Source organism: Annulohypoxylon truncatum (assembly GCF_022578515.1).
Source record: "Annulohypoxylon truncatum strain CBS 140777 unplaced genomic scaffold F4807scaffold_54, whole genome shotgun sequence".
Lineage (NCBI taxonomy): Eukaryota > Fungi > Ascomycota > Sordariomycetes > Xylariales > Hypoxylaceae > Annulohypoxylon > Annulohypoxylon truncatum.
The window spans coordinates 130,073-144,028 of NW_025953840.1; the positions used below are offsets into that span (position 1 = coordinate 130,073).

General features: G+C 49.8%; 5 protein-coding genes across 5 annotated transcripts; 3 read left to right on the forward strand and 2 right to left on the reverse strand.

Moving 5' to 3' along the window:
- Positions 1 to 415: 415 nt before the first annotated feature.
- On the forward strand, positions 416 to 2,809 carry F4807DRAFT_465517 (glycoside hydrolase family 36 protein; the record flags this gene model as incomplete). The annotated part of the gene is made up of 3 exons (XM_048002285.1): positions 416 to 497; positions 575 to 1,184; positions 1,255 to 2,809. The coding sequence occupies 3 exons, from the start codon at positions 416 to 418 to the stop codon at positions 2,807 to 2,809; spliced, it is 2,247 nt and encodes a 748-aa protein (XP_047849125.1).
- Positions 2,810 to 2,901: 92 nt separating this feature from the next.
- On the reverse strand, positions 2,902 to 4,998 carry F4807DRAFT_446625 (amidase signature enzyme). The gene is made up of 5 exons (XM_047999826.1): positions 4,603 to 4,998; positions 4,354 to 4,543; positions 3,455 to 4,287; positions 3,243 to 3,399; positions 2,902 to 3,184 (listed from the first exon to the last, which is right to left on the reverse strand). Exons 1-5 carry the CDS (start codon positions 4,858 to 4,860, stop codon positions 3,015 to 3,017), a joined length of 1,608 nt encoding a protein of 535 aa, XP_047849126.1. The 5' UTR covers positions 4,861 to 4,998; the 3' UTR covers positions 2,902 to 3,014.
- An 873-nt stretch (positions 4,999 to 5,871) lies between these two features.
- F4807DRAFT_465519 (heterokaryon incompatibility protein-domain-containing protein) lies at positions 5,872 to 7,707 on the forward strand (the record flags this gene model as incomplete). Its single annotated transcript, XM_048002286.1, has 1 exon — positions 5,872 to 7,707. One exon carries the CDS (start codon positions 5,872 to 5,874, stop codon positions 7,705 to 7,707), a length of 1,836 nt encoding a protein of 611 aa, XP_047849127.1.
- Positions 7,615 to 10,401, reverse strand: F4807DRAFT_327773 (MFS general substrate transporter). Its single transcript, XM_047995222.1, has 9 exons — positions 9,869 to 10,401; positions 9,687 to 9,820; positions 9,373 to 9,622; positions 9,133 to 9,308; positions 8,876 to 9,075; positions 8,459 to 8,816; positions 8,328 to 8,393; positions 8,224 to 8,277; positions 7,615 to 8,158 (listed from the first exon to the last, which is right to left on the reverse strand). The coding sequence occupies exons 1-9, from the start codon at positions 10,040 to 10,042 to the stop codon at positions 7,843 to 7,845; spliced, it is 1,728 nt and encodes a 575-aa protein (XP_047849128.1). The 5' UTR covers positions 10,043 to 10,401; the 3' UTR covers positions 7,615 to 7,842.
- A 544-nt stretch (positions 10,402 to 10,945) lies between these two features.
- F4807DRAFT_446645 (tryptophan synthase beta subunit-like PLP-dependent enzyme) lies at positions 10,946 to 13,813 on the forward strand. Its single transcript, XM_047999827.1, has 8 exons — positions 10,946 to 11,277; positions 11,339 to 11,621; positions 11,677 to 11,869; positions 11,922 to 12,045; positions 12,098 to 12,188; positions 12,238 to 12,298; positions 12,354 to 12,714; positions 12,779 to 13,813. Exons 2-8 carry the CDS (start codon positions 11,429 to 11,431, stop codon positions 13,370 to 13,372), a joined length of 1,617 nt encoding a protein of 538 aa, XP_047849129.1. The 5' UTR covers positions 10,946 to 11,277; positions 11,339 to 11,428; the 3' UTR covers positions 13,373 to 13,813.
- The last annotated feature ends 143 nt before the right edge of the window (positions 13,814 to 13,956 follow it).

Genomic DNA, 13,956 nt, shown 5'->3' on the forward strand with positions numbered 1-13,956 from the left:
CGCTCCTCATGACGGCCTAAATGACTGTGCGGAGTAGCTACCGACGTAGTACCCAAAACTAAGCTGTTCGTGGGGGATGCCCGCCTTCTTCTCCATCTCCTAGAACAAACTCCAAGGTTCAAAGTGGGAAAATACCATGCTAGCACTTAGCAAGTCGTGGGGATGGAGTCTTTAGCTCTTCAGGATATTCGCCGGTGATGCCCTCTTTCGGGATTTGTGAGGCTTCTCATGATGCTTACGTACAAGCCAAGCTGAAAACGGCCGGACAAGGATGAGAATCTCCGGCACCTCGGGCTGGAGTCGCCTTAATCCTACCCGAAGGATCAAAAAGAAAAGAAATATAAAATGTGCGCCTACGTAGCTAACCGAAGGCCGGAATGCTTGATCTTTTCTCGTTCTTCGAACAAGGTCAATCATGAAGGCTCAACGGTCCCTCACCACCAACTTGGTCGGGTGTTTGCTCCCCTTATTGGGGTCATGCCAGGGTACCGCGAATTGTAAGGACCACCTTCACCTTTCTACTATGTAGACTGCAGAAATACATTTAGTCGGATAAATCACTAACCTCTTTCAGGGATCTCGGTGGGCGATGATGGCCCTTCCTTTACTCTGTCTTCTGCCAACATCTCGTACCAGTTCCATGTTGATCCGTTGACATTGGACCTGGTCCACGATCATTGGGGGGCTTATTCGGCTGAGACCGTCCCGGATTTTAACGGAGTAACGTCTGGATGGAGTGGTCCCTACACCTACCGTCGCCGCGAATTCCCCGACCTCGGCCGTGGAGATTTCCGAGTCCCCGCAATCCACATCCAGCACTCCGACGGAGATACCGTGTCCGCATTCTCCTATACGGGCTACGACATTAGTCCCGGCAAGCCCTCTCTCCCAGGTTTACCTGCCACCTACGGCAGCGAAGGGGATGTATCAACGCTCACCGTGCACCTATATGACAACTACTCCGACGTCTCTGCGGACCTGTACTATTCTATCTTCCCTAGGTACAATGCAATTACCCGTAGTTTCCAAATTGCGAACAATGGAAGTCAAGACATCACGGTGTTGAGGGCCAGCAGTTGGAGCATAGATATGCCGAATGAGGAGCTTGAAATGCTTGATCTTCACGGCGACTGGGCTTCGGAGGCAAAAATTAATAGGCGGCCGGTTGTCTACGGAGAACAAGGGTAAGCTATGCTTCTGTGCTTCATCTAGTGCATTCCCAATGCGTGAATCTTGGCTGATGTCCATAAATAGCTTCCGCTCCTCAGCGGGCTACTCGTCTCACTTCCACAACCCTTTTGTCGCTCTATCACCCCCGACAACTACCGAGTCTCTTGGTTCAGCGACGGGGTACTCTCTAGTCTACACCGGTTCGTTTTCCGCCGACGTCGAGCGGTGGTCTACTGGTTGGGTTCGAGTTCTCCTTGGTCTGAACCCTTTGCATCTCTCATGGCCCGTGGCTCCGGGTGAAACGTTTACATCACCTGAAGTGGTTTCCGTCTACTCGGAACAGGGTCTGGGTGGAATGTCAAGATCTTTCCATTCACTCTATAAAAACCACTTGTCTCGGTCGAACCACACGTTCGAGACACGGCCACCCCTATTGAACTCGTGGGAAGGCCTTGGTTTCGACTTTAACCAGTCATCAATGGTGAAGTTGGCCGAGGAAGCTGCAGGCCTAGGCTGCACCTTATTTGTCAACGACGACGGTTGGTTTGGCACAGATTATCCCCGAAATAACGACAGCTTAGGTCTAGGTGACTGGACTCCGAACCCAGCCAAGTTCCCGGATGGCCTGGGGCCTTATGTCGAACAAGTGGACAATATCACTGTCAGCAATTCTTCCGAACACATGCAATTCGGACTTTGGGTCGAGCCGGAAATGGTCAGCCCCGATTCTGACCTATATAAAGCGCATCCGGATTGGGCCATGCACGCGGGAACTCACAACCGTACGCTACAGAGAAATCAACTGGTCTTGAACCTAGGTCTTCCGGAAGTGCAGGACTATATCATCACAATAATAGAAGGGATACTCGATTCTGCTCCCATTCGATACATAAAATGGGACAATAACCGTGGTATGCATGAGATGCCGTCTCCATCTGCAAATCATGCGTACATGCTAGGGCTATACCACGTCATTGACAACCTCACAACTGCTCATCCAGAGATCTTATGGGAAGGATGCGCTTCCGGAGGAGCTAGATTTGATCCTGGCCTGCTTCACTATTGGCCCCAAACCTGGACGAGCGACGACACGGACGGTTTAGAACGGTTGTACATTCAATTTGGGACGTCTTACCCCTATCCACCTTCGGCAATGGGCTGCCATGTCAGCGCCGTTCCCAACGGTCAGACTGGGCGCACCACCCCTTTGGCTTTCCGAGCAGCAGTGGCATCTATGTGCGGATCTTTCGGTCTTGAACTAGATCCTTCTAAGCTGGACCAAGAAGAACTCGATGCGATCCCAACACTAATCGCCACGCAACAAAAGATTAATCCCATCGTCATTAATGGTGATTTCTATCGCCTTGCGCTGCCAGACCAGTCCAATTGGCCCGCTGCTATGTTCGTCTCCCCAGAACTCGACTCTGCTGTCCTATTCGCATTCCAAGTCCGCTCCGCTCTTAAGCCTCTACCACCCCCACTGAAGTTACAGGGTCTGGACTCGGGTGCTAAATATAAGGTTAGCAACGGGACTTGGGAGCAGAGCTGGTCCGGCTCGACTTTAATGAATACCGGGTTGAGTTTGACTTGGCCGCAGGCTGATTATGAGAGCATAATCTTGACTTTTGATAAACAGTGAATATTTGTAATATAGTAATCACTAATTGGGTATGTCTGCTAGGGAGATACCTGCACCTAATAAATTAAGATAATGAAGGGTTCAAAATATAAGATTCAATTTTCATGAAAGCTGTGGTTTGGTTGGGATCCAAGACTTGTCGTCACACATCATCTATGCACAGACATTACAGCAGAGACTTGAACTAGAGCCTTCGCTCCTGCCTTTAGAACTTTTTCCAGTCAAATGCCCTTTCCCACGCAGCTGCAACTTTCAAACAATCGACGTCTGCAAACTTGCGACCTACTATCTGCATGGCTGTTGGAAGCTTCAAGCTCGGATCTTCTCGAGCGGGTACAAAACCAACAGGGAGCGATATGGCAGGGTGGCCCGAATCTTTTCGCGCAAATTGTCAGCTCCCACTTTCAATTTAGCAGTTGGTTACTCTACTTACTATTAAAAGGACACGTATTAGCGATCAGTCCTGTCGTCCTGGCTAAGAAGTTCAAGGGGCCTTCATCCGAGCCAGGTTCGGGCAGTTTTGGTGCCGGGTAAGGTAAGGTGGGCATAACGAGCACATCGAACTCCTTCAGAGCCTTTTCATAAGCATCCTATAACGCTGGTTAGTTTATATATATCGATGATGTGTCGTACATGGATTCTCACGTTGACAGCTTTCAGAAGGTTCATCGCTTGCCCCTGGACCTTGGCGCCGTACTTCTCCTGGATCCACAGGTATCCTAGATACAAGTTCGACGCTCCAGGTCCAAGGGCGTCAAATTGACGTTGAGTTAGCTTAGGCCCTACGAGATCAGCTCTGTCCGTAAAGTAAAGCTGCTTCCTCCCGTCCAGATCGCCGAGGAGAGACTGCCGGCCACCCGATAGGGGTAGGGCGCAGGTCCACAACAAGGGGCCGTCTTTGTGCACGGGCACAGACATCGGGACGACTTCAGCCCCTAAAGATTTGAATTTATCGATCGCGGACCGGACGGACTCAACGACATTGGGATCCTGTCCGGGAACTTCGAAACCCTCATTTAGCACACCGATTTTGACACCTTCAAGCATCTTCGATGTTTCTTTAGTAAGCACGGTGTCGACGGGAGCCACAAATTTCAACTTATCCCCTTCAAGTCCGATCGATGGCTGGCGATCATCCCATCCGTCCGATCCCGCGACTGCCTCGAGGAGTAGAGCGCAATCTCTCACATTTTTCGCTAATGGTCCTGCGTGGTCGATAGTTGCATCAAGACCCAGGATACCCGTGTAGGGAACCAGACCCCAGGTCGGCTTAAGGCCTACTATACCACAAGACGACGCCGGAATACGAATGCTGCCGCCTTGGTCTCCGCCGAAAGCAAGGTCGACGGACCCAGTCGCCACGAGGCGTCCTGAACCACTGCTGGAGCCTCCGGCACTGTACCCTTTGGCATATGGATTATGGACCTGTCCTGTGACGGAAGTGCCGGACATTCCTTCCATACATGCGTTCTCGCAAGCTACAAACCCTTAGTGTCACAAGCTTCCTAGATATGCGAAAGATATATTGGGAGGGGAGATCTCACCAGCTTTGCCAACGATTACAGCTCCGGCATCTAGAGCCCTAGTAACAATTGTCGCATCAATCTCCGGGGTCCAATCTACCATAGAAGTTCCGTTTGTGCAGCGAACTCCGGCCAGAGCTATATTGTCCTTTAGTGCCAAAGTTCGGCCCTTCAGCAGATCACTGGTAGGGCTTGTGCATTTTACGGTCACCTATTTATGGTCTTATTAGAATCTTCTCGTAGATTGCTAGGAGTCGTGCGAGATTTTACTTTCGTTGCCCATGCACCTAGGTCATTGTCCTCCGGAATATGGACATCCGTACGCGGATACTTGGCGAGATTAGGGCGTGGCAAGACACTTTTATCATCGGGTAGAGCCGAGATGGCCTTATCCAAGGAAGATATCAACGTGCTGAAGTTTTCGAGGAGTGGCTCCGAAAGTTCCAACCCGGCCTTCGTGATAATTGGGCGCAACTCATCTTCACTGACTTTCTTCCCAGTGGTTGCTACTTGGAGAACAACAGACATTTCGTCCTACCAGGTGGTTATATATCATAAATTGAGAATATTCTAGGGGAATAATCGCAACGGGCAATATCCTTTACAGGGTTTCCCTAGTATACAAGACGAGGATGACAGTTCTAGAGCGGATCATGGAGTATACCTATGCCCAAGACAATCTTATCTCTTAGCTATGACATTCGCCATTGAGACGTCAGAGGTGGGGTATTCGTCCAAAAAGGGGCTGAAGTTGTATTACGAAGCCAAATTCTACAACGACCCGTGAAGATCGCAGCAAGAGCAAATCACAAGGAAACAGGATGATACCACAGGCTGTGGTGTAACTCGAGCAGTACCGGGTATGATATCTGACACTCTCATTCGTAGACAGTAGTATACTTACAATGTGATCTAACCTCATACTAAGGTCGTCAACGAAACTTACATTGAAGCCGTTCAAATATAACTTGTAGCAATCTTCAATTCTCATATTAAATAGCGAATGGTACTTAAGTAAATTTCATCGCTTAATGGAATATTTCCGTGTATTTCTCTCATTTGTTTCGGCATCGCAAAAGAATGAAGTTTTTTTTAATTCGGCACAAGGGATATTATCTTTCCGTTTGCTGCTTCAGCTTACGCTCTGCAGAGTACCTCTTGGCATAGGTAAATAAGAGTAAAAAGAGCGAAAGCTAGCCCCTTTCTAGATTTTCCTACATATGTCAAGGTATTGGAATATCGTGAAATGCTGTGTCCTGTCTTTGCAACATTTCAGAGCATGGATAAGGTACCTGGTATACACTTGAGGTCCTTTTTCTCTTTTTTCCTTCTTTTTTATAAGAATTTCCTGCCTACGGAGAAGTGGAATAACTAGGGTAGCTTCGGGCTGTGAGGGCACCGCCGTGAGGGGCTGAGAGACTAGGGGGCTGTGCAAAAGGAAGGATGTATTATATTATGACAGCACCTCAATAACATCTTACACTCGTGTGTTATTGTTAATATAGGATATTGGCTGTCTACTAGCGGATTAACATCACAATGGCAAGATCCGCAAACACAGTCGATTACGAGCCTCTACCCGCAGACGGCTCTCAAATCCGCCTCGTCACCATCCACCCGGGCGGAAAACGCAAGAAAATCAAGTGCACAGTCTCCAACTTCCCATTTCCCAGCGACGAAACTCACGGCCCCGAGTACGAAGCGCTCTCCTACGTATGGGGCGACGCCAGGACCAGGACCCCCATCACGCTCAACAGCCGCCCGTTCCGCGTAACGACCAATCTGGAATCCGCGCTCCGCGCCCTGCGTCTCCGAGACAAGGAACGGCTCGTGTGGATAGACGCGCTATGCATCAACCAAACCAGCACCGCGGAGCGCAGCCAGGAGGTGCGGCGCATGAGCGCGATCTACAGCCGCGCCGAAACCGTCATCGTGTGGCTGGGCCGCGTGAAAGAGCTCAGCGACGCCGACCAGGTCGACGACGACCGCGTCGAGGCCAAGCTGCGCGGGTTACTAGACGCCCTGGCCGATCTAAGGCCCCAAGATACCGAGGCCGAGGCCGCGGCCGCGGTTCTAGACCGGACGGGCGATCCGATCTACGCGCTGCGGCTGCTGCGCACGTTCTTCTACCGTCCGTGGTTCAACCGCATCTGGGTCCTGCAGGAGATCACGCTCGCGAAGACGGGTACGGTTGTCTACGGCGATATGCGGATAGGTTGGGATCGGCTTGTGCAAGCCGCGGATGCGCTGCGCAGGCTCCAGCTTGGCCGATACACGCACCTCTGGCGGCTGAGCGGTGCGGCTAGGCTGGATAGCGTACTCAGGTGCCGGGTTCGAATTCGCGGCTCCGACGCGCGAGGCGAACACCCGTCGCGAGCTCACGTAGAGCTGAATGAGTTGCTCTGGCAGACTCGATTCCACGAGTGGACGGAGCCTAGGGACAGGCTGTTCGGCATTCTGGGACTGGTGAAGGGCGACGACGTGCGGCGCGAGAAGCTACTTGAAGTCGACTACATGAAACCGATAGCTGAAGTGTTTAGGGATCTAAGCATCTTCTTGATTCGGAGCGGCATGCTCTCCCAGGTTCTCTGCTCCGTGGCGAAACCGATGGATGGCCTGCCGTCCTGGGCGTCGAGTTGGGTTGCCGAGTTGCAAGGCGAAGCCGCTTCAAGGCTGTCTATGGGTCTTATGATGTATATGCAAGTCCATGAGTTTAAGGGCATCATCCCATCACCAAATCCGCCTCTATTCTCGGACGACCTTCGCCAAATCACCATTAGAGGTACTATCATTGACCGAGGCATTGGACATATAGGAAAACGGTTTGAGACATCTTTTGTCGAGTCAATTGACGCAAGGGCTAAGACTATTCGTGCGCGTCTCATTGAATGGGAAGACGAGATGGAACGCCAGCATTGCGCGCACAAGTTATTTGAAACACAAGCTAAGAGGCGCGCCGCCTGGAAACTCTCACTCCTTCACGAGTTGCCAGGTGAAAAGACAGAGCTAAGCCAACACTATGATCTGGTGACGGATCGCGAAAATGAACTACCATTAGCAAGAGATCCTGCTTTTCTCATGAGCGTGGTAGCCAGTTTAGATTCAACTTTAGGGCTCAATTGCGACTATCGAAGGCCTTTTGTCACGGTGTCAGGTCTGATGGGGAGTACAGGTACAAACTGCGACTTGCGCTTTGGGGATCAAGTAGCTGTATTAATAGGGTCAGGTGTGCCATACCTGCTGAGACCCATCGATCAAACCGAAGGCCTCTATCGGTTCGTAGGATGCTGTTGGTTGCCTGGGCTTATAAATCTCGATGTGGTCAAGGGAGAAAAGAACGGATTATGGAAAGTTCAGGAGATCACTCTTGTTTGATCGGGTGGCTACCCCAACTCCGGGCGAAATTTTTACTTGAAATAGTTGCTCGTCTCTGCTAGATGACAGTGAAAACTGACGCTTATGCTGTAGGTGCTTAGGCCGACTAGAAAATAACGAGACCGCTAACTAGGTTCAAGGAGCCGGAGCGTTCTGCTTTGCGGCATGTTCTCTTCGGCCCTCTTCTTTGAGCTTTTCATCGTCAGGACGACGCAATTCGACTTGAGGCATCATAAACCATGCGATGACGAACGCGAGAGCAGCCAGCGATGCTCCCACAAGGAATATCACCCTGAAACCTCGACGGTACGCAGGGATTAGCATTGAGCGGACTCTCTGGGCCTCATCCGCAGGTAGAGTCGACAAATAGGATTGAGGGCTGCTAAGGAGATCTTTGAAGTCAGCTTCGTTAGTGTTTAGCGACGAAAGGGAATTTTTTAGGATATTGTTCCTAGATGATAGGTCAATATGAGTGGCCTCTTCAATAATTCTTTTTGTTTGCCGGTGATCACTCACAGTAAGGTGCCGCAGATAGCCAGTCCAAACGTCCCACCCAAGTTCCGTACGAAACTAGTAACATCGTTAGATTGGTACACAAATGAAAAAACCGGAGCGCCTACTTTCGAAAAGACGTCACGACAGCCATGTCCCGTCGTGCCACCCCAGCTTGGCAAGCTATTAAAGCGCTAAATGCTACTAGTCAACCCGGATGTCTCTCTCGGATGTGAACGGAAGGTTATAGGGGACTTACGGCTGAAGGGTATTGCCTACCCCTACACCGATGATGATTGAGTATCCAATTTGCTTTCCAACCCCCGAGTTTTCGTCCAAGGTTGACATTAAACCAAGGCCGATAGCCCAACAAACCCAGCCAAATAAAATGCATTCGCGGTATCTGCCGACCCAATGGACTACCAAGCCGGATAATGTACTGCTAAGCGTCTGTATAAGTGTGATTGGTAGTAGCATAGCGCCAGCCTTAGTCGCCGTGTAGCCGTAGGCAAGCTGATAGAACGTGGGTATGTAATACACCTGGACAACGAAATTCCACCCATTGACGGCCATAGTAAGGCATGCGCCATTAACAATCTTGGACTTGAAGATGTGTACTGCGTCTGTGGTTAGCCATATACAGGAACGAAAGCAGATTGACGGTTAGGGAACTGACAAGGTACTAAGGGGTATCGAGGTCCTCGCCACTGCCATAAGACGAAGGTGACACAAAGGACAAAGCCAAGAACCAAAGTTGTAATAACAGCAGCAGAGTCCCACGGGTACTCAGAGCCACCCCACGTAAGGCCTAACATTAGAACAGATACACCAGCTAGGGTAAGAACGATTCCGATGAAATCGACGGCTTTCAATTTTCTACCGAGGCTCCAGTTAGCACGTAACGTCGCAATTTTGAGCAAGGAGATCTCTTACACCTTCCAGTCACCGTCGACCTTCTTGAGGGGCATGATGAATACGACACAGCAAGTGGTCAACAAGGTAAGGGGCAAGTTCAGACGGAAGATCCACCGCCAAGAGTCCTCCGAGATGGAAGAAAGGGCGCCACCAATCACGGGCCCGATTCCGTTAGCAATGGCAACGACCGCCCCCTAATTGGGTAGCTGGTTAGAATGGAGCTGGAGTCGGGTATAAGGAGTCGTAGGATAGACGTACTAGGATGCCTTGGTACTTGCCCCTCTCCCGAAGCGGCACCACGTCGCTGACAATCGTTTGGGCTATGGTCATCAGGCCACCACCGCCGACACCGGTGAAGCACCGGAAGATAATTAATTGGGTGACCGTCTGAGCGAGCGATGCTGCCAAGGAGCCGAGGAAGAAGATAGCTAGACCAATTAGGAGGATCACTTTACGAGACCAGATATCCGAGAGTCTGCCGTACAAGAGTTGGCCGACGGTCGAAGTGCTGAGAAAAAACGGTAAGCTTGTCGCTCCAGTAAAGAACCAGTTATTGATGGGTAGAGGCTGACATGAAATATCCGCTGGCGATCCAGGATGCTTGATCGCTTGACTTCAGTGAATCTGCGATGATATTCAAACTCGCGGCTAGAGTCGTTTGGTCCATGAGAGCTAGCAAGTCTACAGTAGAACAGGCGAGGAATATCTTGAAAATGTTAGCCACAGCGAGATGGAACGGCGTTGGTGGGCTCACGGTAATGATCGTCCTTTTGGGGACATAATTAGTTTGCTCATTGAAGACGTGCTTGACTTCAGTCTCACTCTCCGAACCCCCTTTGGTGTCCGCGGCCCTTGGCTCTCCTCTCGCAACGGTGGCACTTATAACGCCGTCGGACCGGGTTTGATATCCCACTACATCTTTTTCCATGGTTTGATGCAGCTGTATGAGATACTTAGTTCGTAGGACGATGCAATCGACTGTCTAGTTTGTCATAAAATTGAATCGACATGAGCGAATGACGAGAAACTGCTTCCATATAACTTGCGAGAAGACCGTACCCTTGTTAGTCTAAGATGCAGGCCGCGAGGTAAGCACAAAGGGATACTTGTTGAGCAGGACCTTGATGGCGGCAGAGGTCTAATAGTCGAGGAGACCCGCTAATACAGACCGGGCCAAGAGCCACTTATTGAGTAATTAATTGATGTTGGTTCCGACTATTGAACGGAAAGAAATAGAGACAATAACTTTTAAAAAGATGCTGCGAGACACGAGCGCCGAATTTAATGTCATTGGCGTATCGGTGAGATAGAATATTGGTGGAGTTCCGGTCCCGGGCTGCCACGCTGCCACCCGGAGCTAGAGAAGCAAGCAGTGGAAGTAAAGGGCTTCGACCTCTTGCGAACGAATTCTAAAGGAATTACCGTGAGCAAATATACTGAGAAGTTTTAGATTGATTTAGCCAAGCACGCCAACGCGGGATGTTAGGGAGTACTAGGGGTTAGTGATCAAGGCTTCATGTTCCCATTCTGCATGTGAGATTCTACTGCGTAAGGTGAATCTCTAGGGCTTCATGAGGAAGTTCACATTTAACCTATGTGGGTATAGCCGCATGGGGTCTTCTTCAATCCCACCTAAAACTACCTAGATGGTAAGGTTTAACACCAATGCACACGCACTACGGAGATGGCAGGGGATGTCTTCTCAGCCTCATTGGTCGAAAACAACCTCAAAGTGCCTCGTGCAGGGGTCCGCGTTAGACTGTAACCCATTAGTAACGGCAGCCCAGGAATGCGGATATCGAAAGTAAGGTTCTTTCGATGCGTTACTTGCTCATGCTAGCGAATATTGGACGAGAATCGTCCGTAACCTCCATAACTTGGAACCCCTGAACGATCCTCTTGCATCGAAATCTTCCAAGATTCCATCATCCATCATCGCGACATGTCGATCAGCCGAAGGGCCAAGAAATCTAACCAAGGAAACCTTGTCGTTTACCGAGGAAAGGGGATAGTCCAGACTACTCGTCACATTTCCGGGTCGCTAATCCAGGAGGGACATCTGTGAAACAGGGTCTTCTTAGGTTATTGGCCTAATATGTAGAATGACGCGGCTGGAGATGCGGATGTGACTAAGTAATATCGTGGTAACTATGTCGATAACCGGTAGGTCGACCGGAGAGAATATGATCCAGTGGATGTATTTAAATCGCTGACCACCTCCAAGGTTCTTCGGGTATGGTAGGTATTTATGTCTGTCTTTCAATGTTCTCATAACGGAAGAGACTCGTCAGACCAGGCTAAATAACCTTCGACCATGCCTAGTCAAAATTTCCTCAATGTCTACAAAGGCCCAAACTCAGTTCGGGACTATTTCGACCCGGACTCGACCCCCCCTTTACCACTGGTGGAGATTCCAGACAAGCTTAACCCATATCGGCGCGATGGGGTAAGGATATACGCGAAGATGATGACGATGCATCCGGCCAACAACGTAAAGTCCATGCCGGGTATGTTTACATGTCAGATTCCCATACATGCGAGGATATTGACAGAATATACTAGCACTGAATCTTTTGGAGAAGAGCGTGGTGCCGGGCAAAACCGACACCGTCATCGAATATAGTTCGGGGTCAACCGTAATATCCATGTCTCTCATCTCACGAGTCTTCCACGACATTTCGGATGTCCGTGCATTTTTGAGCAACAAGACAAGCATGGCCAAATTGCGGCTGATGCAGTTTTTCGGCCTTGACATGTGAGCTCATCCGTCCATTGCTCAATGAGGTTGTCGGCTAACATCACATTAGCACACTCTTTGGCGGCCCGTCCCAACCCGAACCAACGGACGAGCGCGGCGGAATAAGAGCTGCCGAAAGGATGGCTGAAAGTAACGAGTCCATCATTAATCCAAACCAATACGAAAATGACGCCGTAGGATAGAAGCTACCGCTCTTCATGGTCAGTAGAGCTGATTCGTTAATAGAACTGGAAATCGCATGTCAGATGGACAGGCCCTCAAATCCTCATGCAATTACCAGAGATCAACTTGATCTGTGCTGGCATGGGTACATCAGGTAGGATTCAGTGATATTGAGAAAGTTGTACTCTATTGACAGCTTTCAGGGACCATGACGGGTCTAGGCATGTTCTTCAAGGAAGCGAGGCCTTCAGTCTTCCGATTAGGGTTTGTGCGCCCATAATTTAATCTCACTTGAAGAAGACTTGTTGACAATGGACAGAGTCTGTACCGCAGCAGGTGATAGGGTACCAGGCCCTCGATCGTTCGCCCTCCTTGCCCCCGTCGAGTTCCCCTGGAAATCGGCGGTGGATCATATTGAGGAGGTCGGGTCACATGACTCCTTCTCGTTGTCATTAGACCTATGCCGCGAAGGAATTGTATGCGGCCCATCCTCCGGGTTTAATCTTAAGGGCTTATTTCAGTTCATCGAGAAGCAAAAAGCTGCAGGGAAACTTCGGGATTTTGCGGGTGCAGACGGCGAGATCCATTGCGTATTCCTCTGCTGCGACCTTCCGTACCAATACATTAACGAATACTTCGACAAATTAAGCCCTGAACACTTCCCCTCGATCACGAACGAGGTACGTATTGATACGCTCAAACTAGAAAATCAAGCTCGAATAGATGTGCTGACTCAGAAATTAGGCCTTGACTAAGGTTGACCTTTACCGATATGACGAGGCATGGGAGAAGAAAGCGGAAGCTGCTCTGCCTTTATTCCTAGATGTGAAGAGACATCCATCCCAAAATGGGCCACTATCAGACCCAAAGTTGGAAATAGTAGATGAAAAGAGTCTCGGCGGTTCTATCGCCGTCAAGGATGGTGCAATAATCATTGACCTCAGGCAACCTGCCGACTTTGACAGATTCAGTCTGCCCGGGTCTGTGAACTTACCGTTTGCGGATCCGTCGAAACCCAGTCCGTTCTCAGACCCGACTGTCCTGGAAGCACTGTGGCTGAAGCTAGAGGACTTTTTCAAAACTCCGAGCGATTATGCGCATCCTTTAGTGCAAGGCAAGCGAATCTTGTTGCTGTGTTACGATGGCGATAGCTCTCGCGTAGCAACCAGCGTGCTGCGAGCCAAGGGTTATGAGGCCGACAGTTTGCGTGGTGGGTTTCTTGCATTGGGTGAATTGGACATAAGACAAGCTAGAGGCGAGTGTATCGTCAGCAATAGCCAAGGAAACAAGCAAGGAATAGCGGTGTCATGTGAAGTTCAGCTCGTCACTCCTTCATGACGGTTAGTTTGAGGGGTAAAATGGTGGTTGTATTGCGTTGCATGGTGTTGTAGTTGACATGCAGGTTGACAATAGGTTGAAGGACAGTTGAAGGACAGCGGAAGGAGGTAAATCCTTAGGCACCCATGTAGCTGTCTTAGTAAGAGTAAGAGTTCCAAGGTATTATTAGCTTAGCGCAACCCGTATTGGTGGTATATAGGATAAAAGGATATTTTGGATTGTTGAATATTACACAACGACCAGCCAAATTACCTCTTCCGTTCACCAACTGGAGGAAAACTGGAGGAAAATAACTCCCAGTACCTACCTCCAGCTGTATTTTTACCGGATACGGCAAGCAAGGGGCAGAAGATGCCTTTATCGAGATTTTCCCGATAGGTGGCTAAGGCAAACGAGCTATACCTAATCCGGTAAAAGCTTAGGCAGAAAGTTCCGAGTACCCAAAACCTCGGGACGCGAATTGATTCTCTTGATACCTAACCTGCTAAGATTCATGGAGGATGGAGCACCCATTAGTCTCGAAAAGAGATGTTTGCTCCAGAATATCCACCCGTCGCGCTTGTTTGGCCATATTGTCGCCCAGA